Source organism: Microtus pennsylvanicus, chromosome 13 (assembly GCF_037038515.1).
Source record: "Microtus pennsylvanicus isolate mMicPen1 chromosome 13, mMicPen1.hap1, whole genome shotgun sequence".
Classification (NCBI taxonomy): Eukaryota; Metazoa; Chordata; class Mammalia; order Rodentia; family Cricetidae; genus Microtus; species Microtus pennsylvanicus.
This window is the reverse complement of record NC_134591.1, coordinates 62,006,210-62,029,228: the sequence shown is the minus strand read 5'-3', so window position 1 is coordinate 62,029,228 and position 23,019 is coordinate 62,006,210. Positions and strand designations below refer to the sequence as shown.

The window sequence follows — 23,019 nt, the reverse complement described above, 5'->3', positions numbered from 1 at the left end:
AAAATAGATCTAGTTAGGAAGCATGTCCTAGTATATTTCCTGTATATCAGAATTATATAGCTAAATGACCACGCACAGATATATGTGCCCATAAGACTGAGATATAATCATGAGATAACATACACACATCACATGAGGTCGCACACTACAATGCAGGTATTGGGAGACACCAAGCTGCAACAGTCTCCAGAGTCTATGGTCCTGCAGGCTTTGTCTGGACAGGATTGACCTCCATCAGAGTCACTCCTCTGGTGGGCCGGCATCTGAATTCAATTGCCATGTGCTGTATATTTCCACGGCCTCTGACAAACCTATAGATAATCTTTTTTTTATTCTAATTTAGTTCATCATTTTTATTTTGTGTGTATAAGGGTGCACACATACCATGGTGTGTGAATGAGTGAAAGTGTGTGTGTCAGAAGACATCTTTTGGGATGTCTTTCCACCATGGGATTTGGAGTATTTTATACCTACTGAACCATCTTGCCAGCCCCTTCTTTGGATAATGTCCTCTCAACCTGCAGTCTGAGATTGCCATCCTCTTTGACTTACAGATCATCATGAATCTTTCTAAATTAGTACCAGATTATGAGGAAACACATACCTTAGGGACCAGGCTGCCTACTAATTATAGTAAAATGTAGCTATATTTAACTCCAGAAATGCAATTGCTGTCACCTATACCATTTACAGAAGAATGAGAAATAGGGGCATCATTGGCCATGCTATCCTACTATGTAGGGAACCTCTGGTGCCCATGTAGAATAGACTACCAGGTCTACCAGCACAGAGCTGCCCAGTGTGGTCTGCTCAGATACCATTGGTACTTCAAATCCTTTTTAAAAATGAGTTATTTCAGTGTACGCATGATGTATGAGAGCTGGCCTGCATATGCATAATATGTGTTTACAGGTCAGAGGACAACTTCATGGAGCCAGTTCTCTCTTTCCACTTTTGTGGGGGTTCTGGATTGAACTCGGGTCACCAGGTTTGTACAGCAAGTGCTTTATCTGCTGAGCGCCCCCCCTCCCATGCGTGTGTCCTTTTATCTGGCCTCCAACTCACTGTGTAGTCGAGGGAGATCTTAAATGCCTGGTCTTCCTGTCTCCGTCTGTCAGATACTGAGATTACAAGTGGAGCCTCTGCACCCAGATATTCTTTTTCCATTTCTGTTATATAATATCATCTTCCACCATTCTCTCCACACACATACTGTACTTCAGCTTTATGCACTAATAGAGCTTCTGTTATCTGTACCTCTCTTCTAGTTGCTGAGGTACAAAATGAAGAAAATGCATTGTGATCTAATGGAGGTGCTAGACAATGAACAAATGCTACACGACAGTAACATCAAGTAGTGCAAATGCCCTGGAGGAAATAGTTCTGGAGTTGTTTGTTTTGTGGCATTCACAAACCAAACCCAGCACCTTGTGCCTGGTGAGCAAGCGCTCTGCCACTGAGCTACACCCCAGCCTGTCTTGGCATTTAGTTAGGGTGCTATTTGGGTAGGCCACTCTTATGAACTATCATTGAAGTCGTGTGCAATGGTGTGCCCTTGTTATCCCAGCACATGAGGAGCTGAGGCAGGGGGATAAGTACGTTTATATGAAGTGAGGAAGCAAATGACTTAGATAAGTGGAGAGAGAGGACTTCTGCGGCGCAGTAGCTGGGTGCTGGGAATGAGCCTGACACACTTCTGGACCAGGGAAAATAGTGAGGCGGCCAGTGTGGGTAGACTAGGAGTGAGTGAAAGGAGCGGAGGTGTAGAGACCTCGGAGGGCCCTGGTGTGAAGACTCCAGCCTCTGCTTAGCTAGAGCTTTTCAGCAGAGCAATGACTCTTGTGAGACAGGGTGTGTCTCTGTAGACCAGCCTGGCCTCGAACTCACAGAGATCCACTTGCCTCTGCCTTTTTTAGAAGATTGTTCTGGCTGCTGTATGGAAACTAGCTGGTCAGAAAGTGAAGCTAAAAGCAGGCAGGTTGACAGACACCACCAACCCAGATGAGAGGCCAGCGGGGCTGGTACAGCTGTAGAGATCATGAGAAAGGAGCTGACGAGGGAGGGGGGTGTTCTGAAGGGGCTGATGGGGGTGTTCTGAAGGGGCTGATGGGGGTGTTCTGAAGATAGAGCTGACAGAATCTGTTGAGAGATTAGATGTAAGGTAGGAAGGGACTGATAAAGATGGCATCATGAGTTTCAGACTGTAGCTGAAAGATCTGAGGTGAAACACTAGAAAGGAATCAAGGTTTTAGTCTGAGCCAGCAGTGTGGCATACGCCTTTAATCCCAGCACTCAGGAGGCAGAGGCAGGTGGATCTCTGTGAGTTCAGGGCAAGTTTCAGGACAGCCAGGGCTACATGGAGAAACCCTGTCTTTGGAGTATGTGTGTGGTTAGTTTGAACTGCTGCCTATGAAGACGGGAATGAGAGCTGGACGAGGTTAAGTTTGAGAGAGGGGCTGGGCCTAGGAATTGAGGTGCCTGTTTCATACCTGAAGGGACTGTGGAATAGGTGTTTGATACACTTCAGGGTTCAGGGAGAAGCTAAAGTAAAAGATAGACATGTGGAAATTATCTGTGTATTGATACTCTTCATGTCTGAAGTCGCCCAAAAGTAAATTAGTAGAAATGAGGCATGTGGTGTTGGGTGAGGAGTGCCCATTTGGCTGATTGATGAGATAAGTGAAATTCAAGAATTGGCTGTTAGGGTGTGCCAATAACCACAGCACTGGGGAAATAGAGCTAAGAGGCTAGCCTGATCTACATCATGAGTCTCAGGCAAACCAGGGAAATTAGTGAGGCTCTCTGAAAATATAAAGGCTAAAATAAAAAAGCTGGCAGAGTATTATAGTATAAGGATATGAAAGCAGTATTATGCTTATCCTCCCCTCCCCAGGCTAAGCCAGACTGTCAACTCATTTACTTCCCAGGACTGTGGCCTGCCTATGGGACATACCTCACCAGGCTCTCAAGCCCACAGCATCCAGGAAGGTGCTAGACTTAAACTAAGCCATGGACATGCCACCTTTCTGCTCCTAGCCGTGGTTGTTAGAGTTTGGGAATGTAGGTCTAAAAGGCACCTTTTATTGGAGAAAACTTTAACTTATTTGTTGTACTTATTTGCTGATACTGAGAAGACCCTGCGAGTTACTGAAATAAGAAACAGTACTTGTACAGTGGTGACGTAAGTTCATGGTAGAGCGCTTGCCTGGTGTGCACAGAGTTGTGGGCTCAGTCACTAGCGCTGGGGTGGAAGGGGAACTGTTAGGTGTTGCTGGGCGCCGTGATGTGTCAGGCTTAGCACTTACTCTCATAGCATCTTCTGGAGTAAGTACAGTTTAAACAAGTCCTTCGTCCCAGCTACAGGGCAACTCAAGTGGCGGAGCTAGAATTCAGCTGTCTTATTCTAAGATTGCTGTTCTGACCACCATACTGCGGGCCTCCTGTTATGTTCGTGGAAGAGGGGCTGTGCCCTCAGAAGATACATCTTTCCGGGGCTGGAGAGATGGCTCAGTGGTTAGGAGCATTGCCTGCTCTTCCAAAGGTCCTGAGTTCAATTCCCAGCAACCACATGGTGGCTCACAACCATCTGTAAAGAGGTCTGGCGCCCTCTTCTGGCCTTCAGGCATACAGACAGAATATTGTATACATAATAAATAAATAAATATTTTAAAAAAAAGAAGAAGAAGATACATCTTTCCATCTACGGGCAGATGGCAACCCTGTCACTATAGTGATTATAATCTGGGACTAGTGCTTCCAACTTCTTCACACCATGAATACTGTCTCATTAAATATTCACAGTCATGTGACATGGGTGCTATACTTACCTGATTTCCATTTGCAGCAGCTAGACTTCAGTGAGCTCCAAGGCTGCAGAGTAGGAAGTAGAACTCGGGGCAAAGTCTGCGTGACACCTGACTTGCTGTTCTTTTCCCCACAAGGCAGCTTGGAGCCCCTGGTGCATCACCCAGGCCAACAGGCTTGCAGGATGCTGGCCAGAAAGCCTGCAGGAGCAGGAGCCTCATTTTTCTGTGTTCCCTCCCTCTTCCTGTGTCTCCTTTGGGGAATTTTGGTGAAACAGTGTAGATACTTAAACTTACACAGTGCTGAAGTACTACCCAGGTCACCCCTCAGAAGCCTAGGAACCAACTCTGGGTTTGTTCTGCTAGCTCTGGTGACATCGTTGTGTATAGAGGTGTCTAACTTTAGGACCTCCCCCTGTGAAAAAAGAAAAAATTCCATTTGCAGAGTCTTGAAATGTCAGTTAGAATCCCTCTCTGGTCCATGCTGATCCATCAGAGCGCTTGCCGTCTCTGTGTGAGTGAGAAAATCGTCTTTTCTCCTCTGACTATGCGCCCTCCCGAAGCTCCTTCACATGTAGCTCAGGACGGTTATTACCCTTTGGGGTGAGGGAGGCCATCCGTTTCCATTGCCAGCACATCTGTGGGGCTGCCGTAAGGAACAGTCTCCAGTCTATATTCTGGCAGCCTCCAGGGGCTCAGGACTGTGCCCCATTCTCTTTGACTATGCCTAACCCCTCTAGGGTTCTGGACCTCCCATGCCATGCCCTGTACAGTAGGCTTCCCTATGAAGTTTTGTTTGTTTGTTTTAATTAAAATGATAGTAGAGAGACTTGCTTAGTGGATAACGGCAGCTAGTTGCCAAGCCTGAGGCCTGGCTGTGTTGAATCCGCAGGGGAAAGAGAACTGACTCTTGAAAGTTATGGAGTGCACGTGAACACTCATATAAATGTTATAAAAATGGCAGGAAGAAAAGCCTGGTGTACCTATTTCTCCCAAAGAATCCAAAAGCTGACATAGTAGTACACTGCTGCCTTTCCAGTGCCCTGGAGGCTGAGGCTGAGAGTCAGGAATAGAAGGATGGGCCTGGGCTGCTTGAGGTCCTGCTCCAAACACCCCACCCCTAATACTTGCTTTTCCTGTTGCTTTGACTGTTGGAAAGATTGACCTAAACTTATTTATCTATCATTTTTATTTATTCATTTTGAGATGAGGTCTCTCCTGGAACTCACTCTGTAGACCAGACTAGCTAAGAACTCACTGAAAGCCAGGCAGTGGTGGCACTCACCTTTAATCCCAGCACTCGGGAGGCAGAGGCAGGCGAATCTCTGAGTTCGAGGCCAGCCTGGTCTACAGAGCAAGTTCCAGGACAGGCTCCACAGCTACACAGAGAAACCCTGTCTCAAAGAACAACAACAAAACAACAACAACAACAAAAAAAAAAAAACAGAAAAAATCAAACCCAACTCTTGTGCTGCTGGAGTTCAGTTCCATACCACTGGTGTCTGTCTCACAGTCGCCTGCAGCCAACTCCAGCTCCAGGAGTGTTCTGGGTACTAAGTATGCACAAGTGTGTGTAAACATGGTAGCATGTCTATCTTGTGCACATCATCACACTTTCAACACAGTTTACATAAGATAAAATCTGCAAATGTTGAGGGTCCTAGTTCTCTCTCTCATTTGGATTTTTTTTTTTTTGCTGTGTCATGATGTCATCTGTTTATTTAAAATGATTTCCCAGTTTGCCTAATGATTTAGCAGGCTTTCTTTTAACTTTCACCTCAAACAATCAACATGCTTTTGTATTTTATTTTAACCATGTATGCTATTTTGACATTTTATTAATACCAGATTTCAGCACATTGTACAGATTTCAATTAGACCCTTGGTAGGCATGGTCTCATATCTGGATTCTTGGGATTTTGGTGATGGTGGCTCTTCCTCCAGGCCCTGTCTCCAACCTGCTGTAAGACTTAACCAGCACACATTCGAGGCCTCTTTTTTTTTTAATATTTATTTATTATGTATACAATATTCTGTCTGTGTGTATGCCTGTAGGCCAGAAGAAGGCACCAGACCCCATTACAGAGGGTTGTGAGCCACCATGTGGTTGCTGGGAATTGAACTCAGGACCTTTGGAAGAGCAGGCAATGCTCTTAACCTCTGAGCCATCTCTCCAGCCCGGAAGATAAGTTTTATCTTCCCAAATAAAATACTATATGGCTATCAGGAATTCAAGATTAAAGTTCTAAACCAGATTTTTAAACCTAACATTTTGTTGGCTCTGGGGGTAAATCACAGTCACAGCATGCTGGGTTTAATCCCCAGTACCACTTCAGGGAAGTGGGGATGACTTTTTCCTTTTTTGGACAGAAACAGGATAGGGCATTTCTCAATAATAGTTTGCTAATTATGTAAGAAAAATTAGACATGCCCATTCCACCAGGAGTCAAATGAGCTCTTTCCATAACACTGTCTCTCACATTACTAAAACAGTATGAAATATTTGGGCCAATTTCATGTTTAAACTATTTTAAATGATTAGTGTATGCAGAATTATTGGTGCTGAGTTATTTAAAACTATTTGAATCATCATAATTCTATTTCCTTAGGCAAGTCTGAGTGGCTTTTCTGACAGTGATGTGGTGAGAATACGTGAGACCCTTGAAATTGTCCCTTTAAAAACATAATCTGTGTGACACAAAGTAGTAAGTAGCTCACATCTTACATCTTCTTAACAAAGAACTGTGTGCAAGCGTTAGAGAAAAAAAACTAGTAACAACATGTACTGCCCGTTTCTGGAGCTCGCTGTGTACACCCTCCCCAATCTGCCCCTGTAGCACTGGGATTATTATAGGCATGTGCCTCTTTGCCCAGGTTTCTTTTTGTTTTATTTTGGTTTTTTGAGACAGGGTTTCTCTGTGCAGTCCTCCTGATCTTGAACTCCTGATCTTCCTGTTCCTACCTCCAAAGTCCTTGAGATTGGTACAGAGTGTGGTGCATCTCACCTATTGGTCACCTGCTGTGGTTTTGTTATTAAAGGAGATATACACACATATTGAAACTTTACATTTTCCTTTTAGGAAAAGAAGAAAAAGAAACACAGAGACAGGAAGTCATCTGACTGTGACAGCTCTGACTCTGAGAGTGATATGGGCAAGAAGGCAAGGCATGCATCTAAAGACAGCAAGGCTACAAAGAAAAAGAAGAAGAAGAAGAAGCACAAGAAGCATAAGGAATGAGGGTGGACTGGGCTGTGGCTCCAGCAGCCCTGCTCCTGGAAAGACTCAGTAGTGAGAATCTGGCCTCTGACTTTGTCCCTGTGGTCTCAGATGGCTTCTCATGCAGCAAGCAGCTTGAGAAGCTAGAAGGAAGCTCCCAAAATGTTTTTTCCTTATTGCTTCTGATCCCTTTGCAAGTGACCCCTGCAGCCATTGCATTCTTGTACACAATTTTCTCATTCAGCAGAAGGTTCTAGTACCGTCCCCGGCTGCCACTACTAGAGCTGGTTTCTTTGCAGGAGTCCAAGCTAGAGCCACAGGTGCTGCTGTGGAGGTGAGCGGCCCGTCTGCCGGCTATTTGGGACCAGTTGTGGGTGGACTCTGCAGCCTCTGTTGGTAGCAGGAGGGAGAAGTGTTCCCCTCTCCATTCCCTCAACTTGGGCCTGTGCTCAAACTGAAGGCTGTGTGCGGTGACTGCTAAACCAGTGCTCTGAAGCCAAGGTCATTGCTCTGCTTTCTGTCCATCACTGTGTGAGTGACTCTTCCATTGCAGGTCTCTGCTTAAATTCCTGGCATAAATGGAAATGTGTTTGGTTTTAAACTTTCCAGAAGGCCTTATTCCTATAATCCTTCCTGAGTTACCTACAGACTTAGCACACTAGTTCACAGAATACACTTAATATGTCATCCAAGACCCTGGAAAGAAACCAAGGCCACTAGAAGTCACAAAGTCACAGCTTTGTTTTTGTTTTTCGAGACAGGGTTTCGCTGTAGCTTTGGAGCCTGTCCTAGAACTCTCTCTGTAGACCAGACTGGCCTCGAACTCACAGAGGCCTGTTTGCATTCTAAGTTCTGGGATTAAAGGTGTGCACCATCACCACCCAGCAAATCACAGCTTTCTTGACATTACTCTTGAGTCCCCTCTTCCATAGTGAAGACCTCATGCCCTGGGCTGATTAGAAAACCAGGAAGACTGTAACCTTGGGGGCTCGCTGGGGCATGAATGGGAACTTAGCAGTCTCCTCCCACCACAGTGATCCCCTTCTCCTTGTCCTGAGTTTATACTCAGACAAGAAGAAGAGGATGACCACAGCACACTGTAGAGTCAGTCCAGGTGTGTTCTGTGCATAGTGGGTGTGAAGTGGTCACTCAGAGACAGCTATCTGACCATGGCGAGCCAGGATAAAGGATTGTACAGGGCTGCTGTGCCCTCACCGGTGGCAGGAGACTGTCCACCTGGGCTCCTTACCAGTGCTGCTTCCTGGTGGCTTACAGGCTCTCATTTCAGCCTAGGGCACAAAGGAAAGGAAGACCAAAGGCAAAAGCAACTGGGTGGCCTTGGCTCTGCTTTATTGACCTCGGAGCACCCTTTGGGTACAGTTTTAAAAAATAAACCACATACACAATGGGAACTGGACTCCAGGCTGGTGCCCTGATCTCCAGAAAAAATCCCAACCAATGTGTATTTATACAAAACACCAGAGGAAAAAAAATGAGGCAACGTGGTGCTGAGTCCAGGGGTAGCCAGCTGGCAGAGGAACCGTCCGTGACAGCCTAGCGGCCTCATGCCTCCTTCTCGTAAGTTCGGGTACTCACTACATTGCCGTGGGTGAGTGTCTGGAAGGAAAAACAGGGTCAGATGGGGCAGAGCAAGAGAGGGTGCTCCTCACTCTCTTCATCCTAAACAGAACTTGAATACCTACTATGTGCCAGGAACTTGACATTTTCTGATACAAATCTTTTAATATAGGTGTTATTATTCCCATTTTAAAGATTTTGGGGGAAATGGGCCCTTGAAAGAAGAGGTGAATTGGTCTTTTGTGTTTAGCATCTGCCTTCTAAGGCGGTACCTGGCACATAGTAGACAAACATGTGAATAAGAAGATCCAGAGCCTTGAGAAAACCGCTAATCTACCAACCTTTCCTCTCTCCCCTAACTACCCATGATTGTGGTACAGTAGAGCCAAGCTGTGGTTGCCTTAGTCTAACTGCCCGGTGCCTATGGTCCTGTTGTTACCTCCCTACCAGAGCTAAGCACGTCACTCCTGACTCACTGGGGACCCCAGTCTCATGTGACTGAGATACAGTTAGCAGGTTCCACTGAGCCAGATGGGTCTGTGGTGCTGACATCGCACTCGGTGCTTCCGGTGCACATGCCATCTACAAAGCTGCAGTCTCCTGGTGAAGCTCTCAAACCTGTCCCAGAGCAAATCTGCAGTCCTGGTGTATCCCCTATCTAGGCCATTGGTATTTGCAGGAAGCCAGACACAGCAGACCCTGCTGCTGCAGATGTCCGCCGGCCACCCAGGAGAGGATGGGGTGGCCATTGCTCCTAGAGAGCCTGGGGCCAACTGGCCCTGCTTTCTTCCTCTTCCTGAGAAAGAGCAAGCAGGAGGAGGCGGTCATGGGCACCTGCTGCATTCTTCCCACTTGGATGGTGCTTTTGGCTCCGAATACACTGTCTTCCCAGCAGCCCTCACGGTTGATGTTACTAAGGCAATGTGTCTGTCCAGAGTGGGGCAGCCTTTAGGCTGATACTTGAACCAAGGCTTGTGTGTAATTTCCACCCCTGCCTCTTCTCCTAGTCCCTCTGGCCCCCAGGGGAGGACCCACCACTGCCCCTCTTACCAGGATGAGTTTGCCGTCACATAGCTCCCTTACAAGCGTAGACTCCTGCCCGTCCCACTTCTGCACATGGACAAGTTTGCCTCCATCCAGTGTCACGGTTGACTGTGGGAAGAGGTAGAGCCTAAGCTGTGACCAGGGCCAGAACCGAAGGGCAAGACAGACCAGGAACCTAGCCAGTGCTGACCAAGAGGACCTCAAGTTGAGGTGTAGCTCAGTAGAGCCCAGTCCCAGGTCAAGTCCATCCATTTCTCTGACACTACCCAAAGAGGAATCCGGAAGATCTTTCGAGTCTTGTGCATATCCGTGTCTAAAAGATCCTTGGGACGTATTGGAAAATTAGACTTCCTTTAGTTTATATCACGTGACCCCCTCAACTGGCAAAAGAGCAGCAATGGCAAGGTCCCAGGACCAGGCGTCCTTGCCGTGTTCTTCAACTCCGGCTCCAGTGCCCATCTGGTCCCCAGTGCTGCCAGCTTCTATCAGCTGGCTTCTGTCTGGCAGCTTCCCCAGGTCCCTCTTCTCTAGGAATCTGGGAACTCAGCAGGGTCGGTGGGGTACATGTCTAGAAAGGTGATGGCTGTATTTGATCGCTCATCTCTTGTTCCTTCTACATTCCACCTTCTGGAATATCTGCATTCCCCATTGGCTTTTATCAACTCAGTAGTTCGGTTTTGGCCCAAACATCCCAGCAGGCCACTGTTGTATTTCATGTGGGGTCTGGTCCCACAAAAAAGGTGTCAAGTTCAAGGATGTAGTTAAGCCTCCTTCATCCAAAATACATTGTCATCTCAGGCACCATCCCCTGTGCCACTGCCAGCCTGCAGTGTGGTCCTGGGCTGGGCTTCAGCTCATCTGCATCTGCAAGACCAGTACCTACCCTGTTCTTTCTGGAGGCAGCCGTGTGGGAGAAAGAGCTAAAGAGATCAACTTAGGGTTATGATGCAGGGGATACTGGTATAGGGACATTCTGTAGATACAGACGTCAACAGCCCTAGGTTCTGTGCCTGAACCACTGCTGGGAAGTTTAGAGCAAGCTGCCAGGATAACCACCATGAGGCAACTGAGCAACGCTGGAGGTAGGTGCTCTTTCCCATACCCTGAAATCAATACTTGGAGACTACAGGCACCCACAACATTCATGTTGGTGAGTGTCCTTCCTGGAGCATAGCCCTGGCAGTCAGCTGGTGTCAAGGGCAGTGGCCTAGCCTGGGGCCGCAGAAGAGGAAACCTGAAGGAGGACTCAGGCTTTTGTTTCCAGTTGCCTCCTTTGCTGACAGAGCCTGGATGACCTCGGTCCAGGGCACTGACTTCTGGGCATCATTCCTGAAGCACTTCAGGTCACAGCCATGGCTGCTGAAGTCCTCAGAGCTACCGCATACCTCGGTGCACAAGGTCATCCAGCTGGGGCTGGAGACACAAGGTCAGGAGAACATCTTGGCTCTGCTGCCCACTTGAGTGGCAGCTGATAGATCCCTCCCGGGAAGGCGAGGAGAAACTAGGCCAGAGCTTGTACTTAGCCCCTGGGGCACCCAACACTGAACAGGCTTTATGAACTTTGGTCTAAATCTCCGACAGTCTGCCCCTTGGGATACAAAGCCAAGGAGCTAAGAGAGGGCTAGCCTCTTCCCCTATAGTGTCTCATTACCACCCTCCATTGCTTTCTCTGACCCACCTTGACCTTCCTGTCGTCCGCCGTCACCTCATCGAACTCCACTCCTAGCTGGAAGCTGATCTCTGTGTTCTTGAAGGTGCTGTGTGTCTTTATGACCAAAGTGTCCCCATTCTTCTCGATGATTGTGGTAGGCTTGGTCATGTTAGCCACCTGTCTGGTGGCAAAGCCCACACCTAAGGTCAGGGGCAGATGGCCGAGAATTAGCTGGGGTGGAGAGGTGGTTGTACAAGCTCGGAGGCATCTTGGGGAAGGAGGACCATAGTGGCCAGTGTCTTTGTGTGGCCATTTTTTTTTCCTTCAGTCTTTTCCTTAGCTCTGCAGCTGTTGGACTCATGTTAAACACGAGGAATGTTGATACAACAGTGGAAATCAGAGTGAGGTCTCAAGGGGTATGAAATGCCTGTTTGGCCCCTCAGTCCTGTCCCTGCGAGGGTTTGTAGATGTAAACATTGTGATGGAGTTTAAGCCCAGGGTCACAAATCAGACTGAAGCTGCTAAGCCCTGTGTCACCTCTAGAGCAGAGCAGCTGCTGCCTCTGGCCTCCTGAACACTCAGACCACAGACTGAAGGAAGAAGAAGTAGTCAACAGCCCTGGATAAGGCTAGAGTCCCCTGGATAAGGACTGTCTGCTGTTTTTCACCCTGAAGCTGAGGGCGTCAGTGTTCCACCCTCTGTGTGTAGCACACTACAGCTCAAAGCCTTCGGGTCGAAAGTACAAGGGAGTCCTACAGACTTAAGGATTGAGCTGAAGTCCTGGGGAGACTCCTGACATCAGCATTGGATCTGAGACCTGGGCAATTCCCAGGTGTCCAGGGCAGGTGAAGTACACAGACCCGGTAGGTCAAGTCTTCACCCCGCTTGGGTTGCAGCTTCCTTAGAATCTTCCATTGTTGACTCCCTGTCTCCTGGCCCAAGCACAGGCTGTGCTCAGGGGGTGAGGCAGGAGGCAGCCCAATATAGGGATATGGTATGGGGCCTCCAAATATCCACCTGGCCATGTGTATTTGCTGGAAGCTCTCCATGGACAGCCAAGTAATGCCCGAAACAGCCCTAATAGGTTTTACTATTCACAATTCACAAATGAGGCCTAGAGAGTGTGCTGTCTTATCCAAAGTCAAACAAGCTGAGCATGGTGACTCCTGCCTATAATCTCACTCAGGAGGCTGAAACAGGAGAAATGCCAAGAATTCAAGGCCAGCTTGAGCTTCGTAGCTCCAGAACGTGAGCTGTAGTGAGACACTGTTTGAAAAAGGCAAAAACAAACCACCACCACCTACAACAAACAAAAATCTCAGTGTTTAGTGGCCTAGATTCCCAAACTGTGCTAGAGCGACCTTGTATACCTGTAGTCACTTATACTAGGCTGGCCTGCTCTGTTCTGAGAACCTGTTTCTGTAGGCTAAGGCTTTGCCTGCTGGTGTCTGAGTGAACTGGGCCCCAGCGGGGAACCAGTTATTTTCCCAGGACCCACCCACAGATGTAGGGTGTAATGAAATCAGTTATTGGTTGAGAGCTGGGGTGAGTCTGCTCTTCTCTGGGCTTCTGCCCTTCTATATGTTCCGGCTAAATGAAGTAACAGAAGAAGCTTGCTTTGCTCTGAGGGTGCCCCTTGGGACGATCAAGTGCTCAGCCTGCTGGAGACCCTGGTTTCTGTCAACTCCCCGAGCACAACGGCCTGAAGACAGCAAGCACTGAGGCACACCAAGGCTGGAAAGGAGGCCACGGCTGTTTCAGACTTAGCAGTTTGGCTTGGGGAAGCAGAACTAAACCTGGGTAATCTAGTACTCCCTACCCTATCAAGACCAGCCAACTAGCTGGGTGTGGGTGCTTGTCTGTCGCCCCCATGTTGGGGAGGCAGAGGCAAAAGGACAGCCAGGGCTACACAGTGAGACCCCGTCTCAAAACAAAAACGAAGCCCAGCTTCCAAACTAGAGGATGCAGGGCTCTCAGGGTAGGTGCTGATGGGAGCTCGTGCTGGGGCGGAGGTTCAGCAGTCATGGTGTCTGCTAAGCGTGTGCAAGGCCTTGGGTTCCACCCCCAGAACCAAAATGACAAAAATGCTTTGGGGGACCATTTCAGAAAAGATCCAGAAATAGGTGAGAGGAACCCCCACACATCCCTCAACATGTCATAATCCAGCCCTCTTCTTCCGAAGGAGGAATAGAATCTAGCTCAGCCATGACACAGCCTAGTTTCCCCATCCCAGCCTAGCAGACTAGAATGATATAGCCAAGGACTTCATAGGAAGGGGCTTTACCTAAGGCCAAGGCAAGAAAGGAAGGGGTAGGGCCAGTCCTGGGGAGAGGGTCATCATCTCCCACTGGCAAGCCTATGTGGAAGTGCGAAGAACTCTAGGTGGTTCTGGGTTTTCAACTACTTGGAATGTTGAGCTAGCAGGCTACAATTTCAAGGCCAACCTGGGTAAGTTAGTGAGACCCTGCCTCACAAAGTAAAAAGGGAATGGAGGGTGTGTGTGTGTGTGTGTGTGTGTTCTTCTGTGGTAGAATGCCTGCCTGGAATGCACACGGCTCTAAGTTGAGTCTTCAGTCATGACAAAAAGAAATCCTGGGCATTCCCATCAGATGAGGAACTTGCTCGCCCCGGGCTGTTTTCCTAAGGAGTGGGGCTCTATTTTCACAGATCTTACCAATGAGATTCTCCTACGCTTTATTCTTCCCTATCCCCAAACCACACTCCTCCTTCACAGCTCTTGACCTTGCTTCTGGCACCCTCTGTTGTATCCCAGACAACAGCTTCCTTCACCGGTCTTTGGCACTGAGCAGGTGGGAGACCAGGGCTGTGGGCAAGCCCGTGTGTGGCAGTGGTCTTGCCCTAGCCTACCAGGAGCGTGTCTGTCACTGATCGGGGAGCGGGTTGCACACACCGCACGTGAACACACTGGTGAGAACCAGGGCACCTTCACTACCCCAACATGGAGGGGAAGGGACAGTGGCTGACTGCCCAGGTCTGTCTTCACATGTTCCCAGGTCGAACTCACTGGTTTTCCTTGGTCTTCCTCGGGACTCCTAGGTATTTCCTCCTACAATACAATCACACCTGCTCTAGTCCCTTTCCGGATTCAATTAGACCACCCATGCTCCTGTTTGCTTCCTCCTGCTGCCAGCCTCCCGGGGCCTGCTGCTCTTTCACTCAACTCCTCTCTCACCTTGCTTCCTAGAAAGCACCTCCCAGCCCGGACCTCTGCAGCTACAGCTACAGCTGCTTCCCCTTAGGCGCCTTCTCCCTAGACACCGCACTCCCCAGGTGAGTCGGACCATGACAGCCCCCTCCCAGGAAGCCGGGATGCTCCAGTCCACGCCACCCTCGCGCGCGCGGGTGTTCCCAGCCTGGACTGGCAGGGAGCGTGCAGGAGGCACACGGGGCACTCCAGCTGGAACTCAGCGTTAAGACCGGCTTGACGGCCCTCCGCACCCGGGATCCTGCGCGCGCAGTTCACTCACCGAGTGACTTCATGAAGTCATCAAAATTCTTGCTGTCCACTAGCTTCCAGGTGCCGACAAAGGCGTCCGCCATGGTGTAACGAGGAAGGAGGCGTGCAGGCACCCAGAACCACGGCTCCCGGCCGGAGGGCCTCTTTAAATAGCCCTCGCATCACATGATGAGCGTGGCCCACACCCCTTGCTCCCGAAATAGGAAGCCCAGGTTTGCACTCCCGCTAGGAGCTGGTGCCCTTCCCCCGCAAACCGCCGGGCACCTGTGTCGGCGCCACCTAACCCGTCCCCTCCCCGGCTGCGGGTCGCTCCCCGCAACCCAAGAAGAGCATCCACGACCCACAGCCACACCGAAAGGAAACTCGCTCTTAAGCTTGAGAAACGCCGCCTGAACCACTTTTTTTTTAAAAAATAATTTGTTATTGTTTTACATTTATTGTGTGCCTGCGTGTGTAGGCGCGCGTATTGAGAGGTACATTGTAGCTCGCGGGAGTCATTTCTCGCCTTCCACCGTGCGGGTCCTGGGTCATCAGGCTTGGCAACAAGTGTCTTTACCTGCTGACCCATTTCACCAGCCCTAGGTCATCTTCCTGTAGAAGGCCGGGAGACTCGGAGGGTGATGACGCGGTTACCATAAGTAGAAACGAATTGGAGCCCAGACAGCAAGCATGGTCTAGTGACCCCTGAGCCCGCGTGCTCCCCGTTGAGTGGAGAGGAGTCGCCCTGGACACTGGGTAGCTGAGCTGCACAGCGCCTCACCTGCATCGGGAGAACGTGACTTTGCTTCCCTCGTGCTAGCCCCACGCATGCTTGCCCCTCCCTGCGGAATATCTCCATCTGGTGCTCCTCTCCCCGGCAGTCCAGCTCCCCACCCTGCAATCGCTCCAGGCTTTTCTGACCTCTGAGCTTGCGCTGGGGTCGTTCTGCGCTTACCTCCTTCAGAAATCCTGTCTATCCAGGCCGGTCTTCTGGCTGCGGCCACCTTAACTGCCAGAAAGCTGCAGCTCTCTGCGCAGTCAGTCCTTCCTCTGATTTCTGCCTGTCACCTTAAAGCACTTTGTTAAATGAGACCCATATTAGTGGTGATTGTCGCCTGCTTCAGGACATGGTCACACTGAACTTTTCCCTTGTTTGCTACCCCCCCCCCCCTTTTTTTTACAGGTGAATAAAGAAAGCTCAGTGGAGCCCATTGCTCAGTTCAGCGGGTTCCTGTTTAATAATTACCAAATCTACATCCCGAGTGCTGCCCAGTTGACCTTGAGCTAAAGATCCCCACCCCTGTCTCTTCCTGAGATTACAGCCAGGTGCAGCTGGCCGGGCTTGATTCAACTGTCCTTTAGGCACCTGGAGGCCAGCCTGAGCTACACAGGGCAGGATCCTGTCTCAAAAAAGTAAGTTCCTGGTTTGTGCCAGCCCTGCTTTGGAAAAGACCACAGGGGAGAAGGTACAGGCTCAAACAGTCGGCTCAGGGGGAATCACACAGCTAATGACCACAGGCGAGGCCTGCCCTAACCTGGCGACTCAGAGGAAGGGGGCTTAAGTGAGTTTCTGAGTGTGTGAGGCCCTACACAGGGGGAGTGGTGTGCGCAGATCTTCAGCCTCTAGAAGGGGGTCCAGGGTATTCATGCAGGAACCATCACCATGGGGCCTGTCCGGTACACCTGCTGTGTGGCAAGGCCTCCTTGGGCCTCTGTCCACCTGGAAGTCCCTTCCTCCCACCTCCGGGCTGTTCTGGGAAAGAGGCCAGTGAGGAAGAGTCCTTTCACCCTTCCCTATCCTCAGGTCTTGATTCCTTTGGAGAGCCCAGTTGCCAGAAGGGTGAGAGGCCCAATTTTGCCAAAGCTACAGGGACAGGCCTGTAGCCCTGGTGACTTCAGCGCTAGAGCAGGGTCCAAGGGAGGGAGGGCTGGGGGTGGTTTCTGATTCAAGGTCACAGGCTTGAGGGAAGGAACCTCTTCTGTCAAGGACTGGAGAGACCCAGGGAAAGGACCCTGGGATGCTGTGTTGTGACCGCTGGGGCTGGCTGACAGCGGCTGGCAGGAAGCCCTGTGTCTGGACCTGATCTCAGCGGGTACTAATTGTGCGGTGTGACCTCCAGCGATTCACTTCAGCCACTCTGAGTCAATTTTAACTTTCAAATGGGAGATATTTGGAGATCATGAAAGAATATATTTAAACTGTGCTTTTTGTTTGTCATGACAGGATGGCTACATAGCCCTGGCTGTCTTGGAACTCACTGTGTGGACCAGGGTAACTTTAAACTCAGAGACTGACTTTCCTGTGCCTCCCAGAGTGCTGGGATCAAAGCACACAGCACCACACCCAGCTCTGGATTTCTTTCTTTTTCTTCTTTCTTCCTTTCCTTCTTTTTATTTTGGTGTTTTGAGACAGGCTCTACTGCGAAGCCCTGGCTATCCTGGAACTCACCCCATAGACAAGGCTGACCTTGAACTTAGAGATCCATCTACTTCTATAATCACTGACAGCCAGGTGGTGGCTGCGCTGTACCTTTGATCCCAGCCTTGGGGAGGCAGAGGCAAGCAGAACTCAAAGTTTAAGCCCAGCCTTGTCTACAGAGTGAGTTCCCAAACAGCCAAGGCTACACTGAGAAACACTATCTCTAAATAAATAAATAAAAATAAATAAACGTACGTCACTGAAAGCTTAGGAAGATAAGATGGCTCATTGGGTAAAGGTGCTTATAGTGCAACCATGGGGACTTCAGAACTGGGCCTGGTTGCTTTTGCCTGTAACCCCCTAACCACTGGTAGAGACACAAAGACAGGTGCATCATGGGGGGCTTGCTGGCGGGTCAGTCTAGCAACCACGGGCTGGGAAGAAGGAGAAGAGGAGAGATGAGCCAATGGGATGGGCTGTGGCACAGGCCGATCCCTGAATCCATGGGGAGGGGGAAGAAGCCCACTCCACGTCTCCAGCTGTTTCCTGGGCCTTCCCAGACAAGGATACCTCTACATGAGAGTGTTCACTAGCATGGGGGAGACCCTCAGGGTAGAAGCCAAAGAGGCTGAGCCAGGGCTCCATCAATCCTGAGACACGGAGAGCCTCTTTCTGCCCATCCCTAAGCCAAACAATGGAAGTTGTTACAGAGGGCTCGCTGTCTCTGCCTGGTGGGAGTCACTGGATCTTAGCTCTTTCTCTACTGTCCTGCAGACCCTCCTAGTGAATGGCCGTGTTCATTTTAGAAAGAAACGCACTTGGCACATCCCAGACCTGCCCCTTGCTACCTGGAACACCGAGGCAAGCCCCTTGACTGCCAGGTCTCCTTGCCCCTCCATAGAGGAAGGCCTTTGGATTCTCAGAGCATGGGATAAAGGCAGAATGAATGGCCTCAGAGTAGAACTCACTGGCAGAACATTTGTCCAGCCTATATGAGACTCTGACCTTGATTCTTACATTGGAGGAGGTGGGGAATGAAGATAAATAAATAGAAATCCCAACACATTAATATCCAATGAATAGTAATTTCCTTTATTTCCCCCTTCCAGGACTCTCAAGGTACTTCTGGCCCTGAGTCGGTAGGAAAGGATGGATATACAGCGTTTGCCACTGAGGCCATATAGTGGCCTTCAGAATTGCCGATGAGTTTCCTCGTCTCTGCATTTCTCTCTCTTTAAATAGTCCTTCTACTACTATTCCTGGAGCTAAGCTCAGCAGGGACCCAAGCTCAGAGGAGAATAGCAACCACAACCTCCTGAACATGGGGACACACACACACATGCACACACACGAGAATAGAGGAACATAGCCATGGAGGTAGGAGAGAATGTTCCTTCTGCCACTAGGAAATCTGTTTCCTTGTTCCTTTAAGAGCTCTAGGTCTGAGAGGACAAGCGATGACAAAGGCACAGGTGTACTCAACACCAGTGTGCTTCTGAGAAAATTGCTGCTTGTGTCAGGTGCTTCCTGGGAAGAACAGTGTCCTTCCCTGTCCAGGGACACCAGCTCAGAGAAGAGGGACACTGTGTCTTCTGGGAAAACAGCCTGTCTCTTGGTGGCTCATAGAATAAAACCCAGACTCGTTGGCTTGTGCGTTCTCTCTCTCTCTCTCTCTCTCTCTCTCTCCCTCCCTCCCTCCCTCCCTCCCTCCCTCTCTCTCTCTCTCTCTCTCTCTCCTTTCTCTCCTTTCTTCAGTTAATTAATAAATCTTGTCATAAGAGTGTCTGAGTCTGGAGAGATGGTTCAGCAGTTAAGAGCACAGACTGCTACAGTCCACAACCCCAGAGAACCTAGACAACAAAGAGGACCCTAAGAGAGACACACATGGCTTTACATAGAAGAAAAAGACAAGATCTCCTGAATAAATTGGGAGCTCAGGGATTACAGGAGAGGGTAGAAGGGGAAGGGGTGGAAGGAAGGGGAGCAGAGAAAAATGTACAGCTCAATAAAACAATTAAAAGAAGAAGAAAAAAGAGTACTGGCTACTTTTCCAGAGGACCCGGGTTCAATTCCCTGCATCCACATGGCAGCTTACACCTGTCTGTAACTCCAGCTCCAGGGTTTCTGACGCCTTCACACAGACCTACATGTAGGCAAAAGAGCAAAGCACATTAAAAAAAATAAAAATAATAAATACACCATTAAAAAAGAAGCCAGGTGGTGGTGGTGCACACCTTTAATCCCAACACTCGGGAGGCAGAGGCAGGCGGATCTCTGAGTTTGAGGCCAGCCTGGTCTACAGAGAGTTCCAGCACACCCAGGAGCTACACAGAGAAACCCTGTCTCGAAAGAACAAAACGACACAACAACAAAGAAGATTGTCCGTCAGAGAGTGGGGATGCTATACGGAGTAGATGAATGCTTGGATGAGCGAGTGAGCAGGCGAGAGAGTGAAGCTAGCTTCAGTCAACACTCGCACTCAAAAAGAAGTGAGATGGCTTAATATCAGATATGAGCAACCATGGTCCCGGGAACATTGGTTCCTCTTACCCCAAATAGTATATTCCACCATGCGAGTACTCATGTGAGTGTTTTCATTTTTCATTTTATAAATTGTTTTGTTTTGGGGTTTTGCTTTTTTAATTGTTGTTGTTTTTCGAGGCAGGGTTTCCCTGTGTAACAGTCCTCCAAACTGTCCTGGAACTCACTGTAGACCAGGCTGGCCTCGAACTCACAGAGATCCTCCTGCCTCTGCCTCCTGGGTGCTGCTGGGATTAAAGGCATGTGCCACCACTGCCTGGCTTTATTTTTTTAAATTTATATTTACTTATTTGTGTATGATGTATGTCTGTCAAAGGACAGCTTTGGGGACGTCGACTCTCCTGGTCCTCTGTCGAGGCAGAGTTTCTCTTGCACACATCCTGCCATGCTGTGCGCACCAGGCGAGCCAGCCTGACGACTTGAGGCTGATTCCTTGTCTCTGCCTCTTTCTCACTGTGGAGTGCTGAGATCACAGATCCCCAGCAGGCAGGCAGACTTTCCCTGCAAGCACAGTTACTCACTTAGCCCCCTCCTCAGCCCTGTGTGAACAGAACAAAAGAAAGTCACCACGATGTATTTATCAAACCCAAGGTGTTTGCTAACAGCAGATGGGAGAGCCCTCCCTCACTGGAGGTCTCAGAGGGTGTCTCACAACAGCCTTTGGTGGAGGTTGGTGCTCAGCTGAGGGAAGACATTCCAAAGGACTTTTCCCCCCTGATACTTACAAAGATGTTAGGGACTAAAACGAGACCAAGATCATTTGGGCTCTGAGCGGGAAACATTCCAACTCTTCCACAGTCGCCAGGTCCACCAGTGTGGGACAGTTAGTCCGCAGTCTCTTCAGCAGGGCGTGTCCTTTCAGGGAACTTCAGCTCACAAACTACTCTCCCTTTAGGGGCCCTAGAGGGAGACTGTTGCCTTCTCACATCTGTTACCTATGTGGCAGCTGGGTGACCTCATGACCTCCCTGGGTCTGGGTTTATTCATCTGTAAGAGCCATCAAGCTCCCCAGGTGGCCCTCTGATTACTCAGAAGACATTGGGGAGTGTGGAACAAACGCCATCTTTAAGACTCTCTTGTTAGCTGCATAGCACGGGTCCCCTTGCTAGGGCCCCTGCTCACCTCCCCAGGCTCTCAACAGCCCAGCCCATCCCACCCTATCTGTGCTGTGCCAGGGGTGGCATGCTTTACTCTGCGGTCAGCCTCCTTGCTCTTCCTGCCCAGCCCCTACTGTCATTTAGTTCAGACTCATTTCTCAGCTTAGCTGCCACATCGCAGCGTTTACCCCACTTTGATGGATCTGTGGATCTGTCTTCGCTGTTCGCTGGAGGCCATTCTCCAGCTGGGCGGGTCTGCGTTCCTCCCTGCCGTATCTGGGCCCTTCCTGGCCAAGTGTTCGCATAACTGATGAACTGACGGGGCAAAGCAAACCACTGTGCTCTTGGCTCCTCCCCTTCTTTTTTTCTTTTTCTTTTGGGACCAGCCAGATGACTCAGTCCTAGAGGTGCTAGCTATCAAGTCTGGGACAAGACTAACTTCCACAAGTTGTCCTTTGACCTCTACACATGTGGTATATGTATCCACATACACACAGAGACACCAAGTTATTTTATGTTTATTATTATTATTGTGTGTGAGCTTGAATATGTGCACATTCATGATGTACATGTGTGCATACCAGCATACATGTGAAGTTCAGAGGACAGCTTTGTGGGGTCAGTCTCTCATTTCATCCGGGTTACCTGGTTTGTGACATCAGACTTGCTGGGCAGCAAACACCTTTATCCACTGAGCCATCTGACTGTCCCGCTGGCCTTCTTCATTGTCCTCTCTGTTGGAACCTCCCACACCCCCTCTCAGCTTTCCTCCTGCCAGCTGATCTTATCTCCTGTCCTCCTTTCTCACCTCATCCCCAGGCCCCAAGTTTTCCCAGGTGAGAATTGCCCCTTGGGGCTGCTTGGCCAGTCTGGATATCAAAGGCTTCTTTCTTTAGGGACTGGCTGTCCCCAGAAAGTGGTGAAACTAGGTCTCAGGCTTGGGACTCTTGTTGATTCCTCTTTCTTTCACTAAACTCTGAAGTGAATAGATTTCTTTGGCAAAAATCAAAACCCCTGACACTGTTGTAGGTAAAGTAAGCAGAAAGGCAAATCTGCACCCAGACTAGAATAGTCTTTCAGCCTCCCTCAGAGACACATAGGCGCTGTGGTGGGCAGCAGTCAGTGCAGAGACTCATAACTGATCAGCAGGTAAAGAATACATGACCGTGGAGTGCGTGAGTACGTCAATACGGGACTCCGCCCTAAGTGGACATCTGTATCAGCCCCTTCTCCCTCAAGGCTTCCGGAACAGGGCAGAAGAAGGCTCAGAAAAAATGGAAACACCAGAGGGTGAGGAGGAGCCATGAAGCGCTGTCTTCTGGACGTGGTGTGGCCACTGCACTCGCAAACCCACAGCGCAGAATCAGGACGGACACCATTGCGGCCTGGGTGGGGGAGGGACATGTGAGGCTCCGCCCTGAGCTGAGGAGCCAGTAGCAGTAGCAGTTGGTGGATGCTGGGGGAATGGGGAGTCATTTTTCTTTGGGGTTTGATAGCTGGTGGGTTGCTCATGCTGGGATGGATGGCCCTGCCCCCATTGGCCGGCAAGCAGCACTGCTAAGTGGGCTCAGTGGGTTAGAAAAAGAGGTGAACAGGCGTACACACAGACAGAATATTGTATACATAATAAATAAGTATTTTAAAAAAAGGTGAGGGTGGAAGTGGGGAGCGTGGGGCTTCTGGGATGGGGATTTGGCTTGACTCTGACTAAGATACATTGTATACATGTATGAAGTGGTCAACAAAGTCTAGGTTTTTCACATATGGAGAAAAGTAGCAAATGCTTTGTAAAACAACACCTCTTGGCTTGGGTGTGGTGGGGCATATCTTTGATCCCACTGCTCAGGAGACAGAGGCAGGTGGATCTCTGTGAGTTCAAAGCCAGCCTGGTCTACATATTGAGTTCTAGGCCAGCCAGAGCTACATAATGAGACCCTGCCTCAAAAACAAAGAAACAAAAAATATGTAACACCTCCCCTGCCTGTGGCCCTGTGGCCTCCATCCCTGCTGTTCTGGCTCCTCTCCTGGCACCGTATCTCAGTGTCCACATCTCAGAGTGCATTCTGTTCCGATACAGGCTGCCTGGGGTTCTGGAAGAATCAAGGAAGTTCCAGGAGGCTATTGAGCCTGGCTCACAAGGACAAGTGATCATTGTGTGTCCCTGAGTGACAGGGGACTCAGCAATCCAGGGTCACATATGTTCCAGGAAAC

The 23,019-nt window shown here is 49.5% G+C and overlaps 2 protein-coding genes across 5 annotated transcripts in view; one reads left to right on the top strand and one right to left on the bottom strand.

Annotated features, from left to right (window-relative positions):
• Zcchc17 (zinc finger CCHC-type containing 17) overlaps nucleotides 1-7,622 on the top strand; it is a 48,137-nt gene extending 40,515 nt beyond the window's left edge. For all 4 annotated transcript variants that reach the window (XM_075944716.1, XM_075944718.1, XM_075944719.1 and 1 more), the window contains one exon: nucleotides 6,884-7,622. In XM_075944716.1, the coding sequence (XP_075800831.1) occupies nucleotides 6,884-7,042 (159 nt within the window). In that variant the 3' untranslated portion in view covers nucleotides 7,043-7,622. The remainder of the gene's footprint in view (nucleotides 1-6,883) is intronic.
• Nucleotides 7,623-8,350: 728 nt separating this feature from the next.
• Fabp3 (fatty acid binding protein 3) lies at nucleotides 8,351-14,923 on the bottom strand. The gene is made up of 4 exons (XM_075944721.1): nucleotides 14,783-14,923; nucleotides 11,322-11,494; nucleotides 9,650-9,751; nucleotides 8,351-8,638 (listed from the first exon to the last, which is right to left on the bottom strand). Exons 1-4 carry the CDS (start codon nucleotides 14,853-14,855, stop codon nucleotides 8,585-8,587), a joined length of 402 nt encoding a protein of 133 aa, XP_075800836.1. The 5' UTR covers nucleotides 14,856-14,923; the 3' UTR covers nucleotides 8,351-8,584.
• Nucleotides 14,924-23,019: the final 8,096 nt, after the last annotated feature.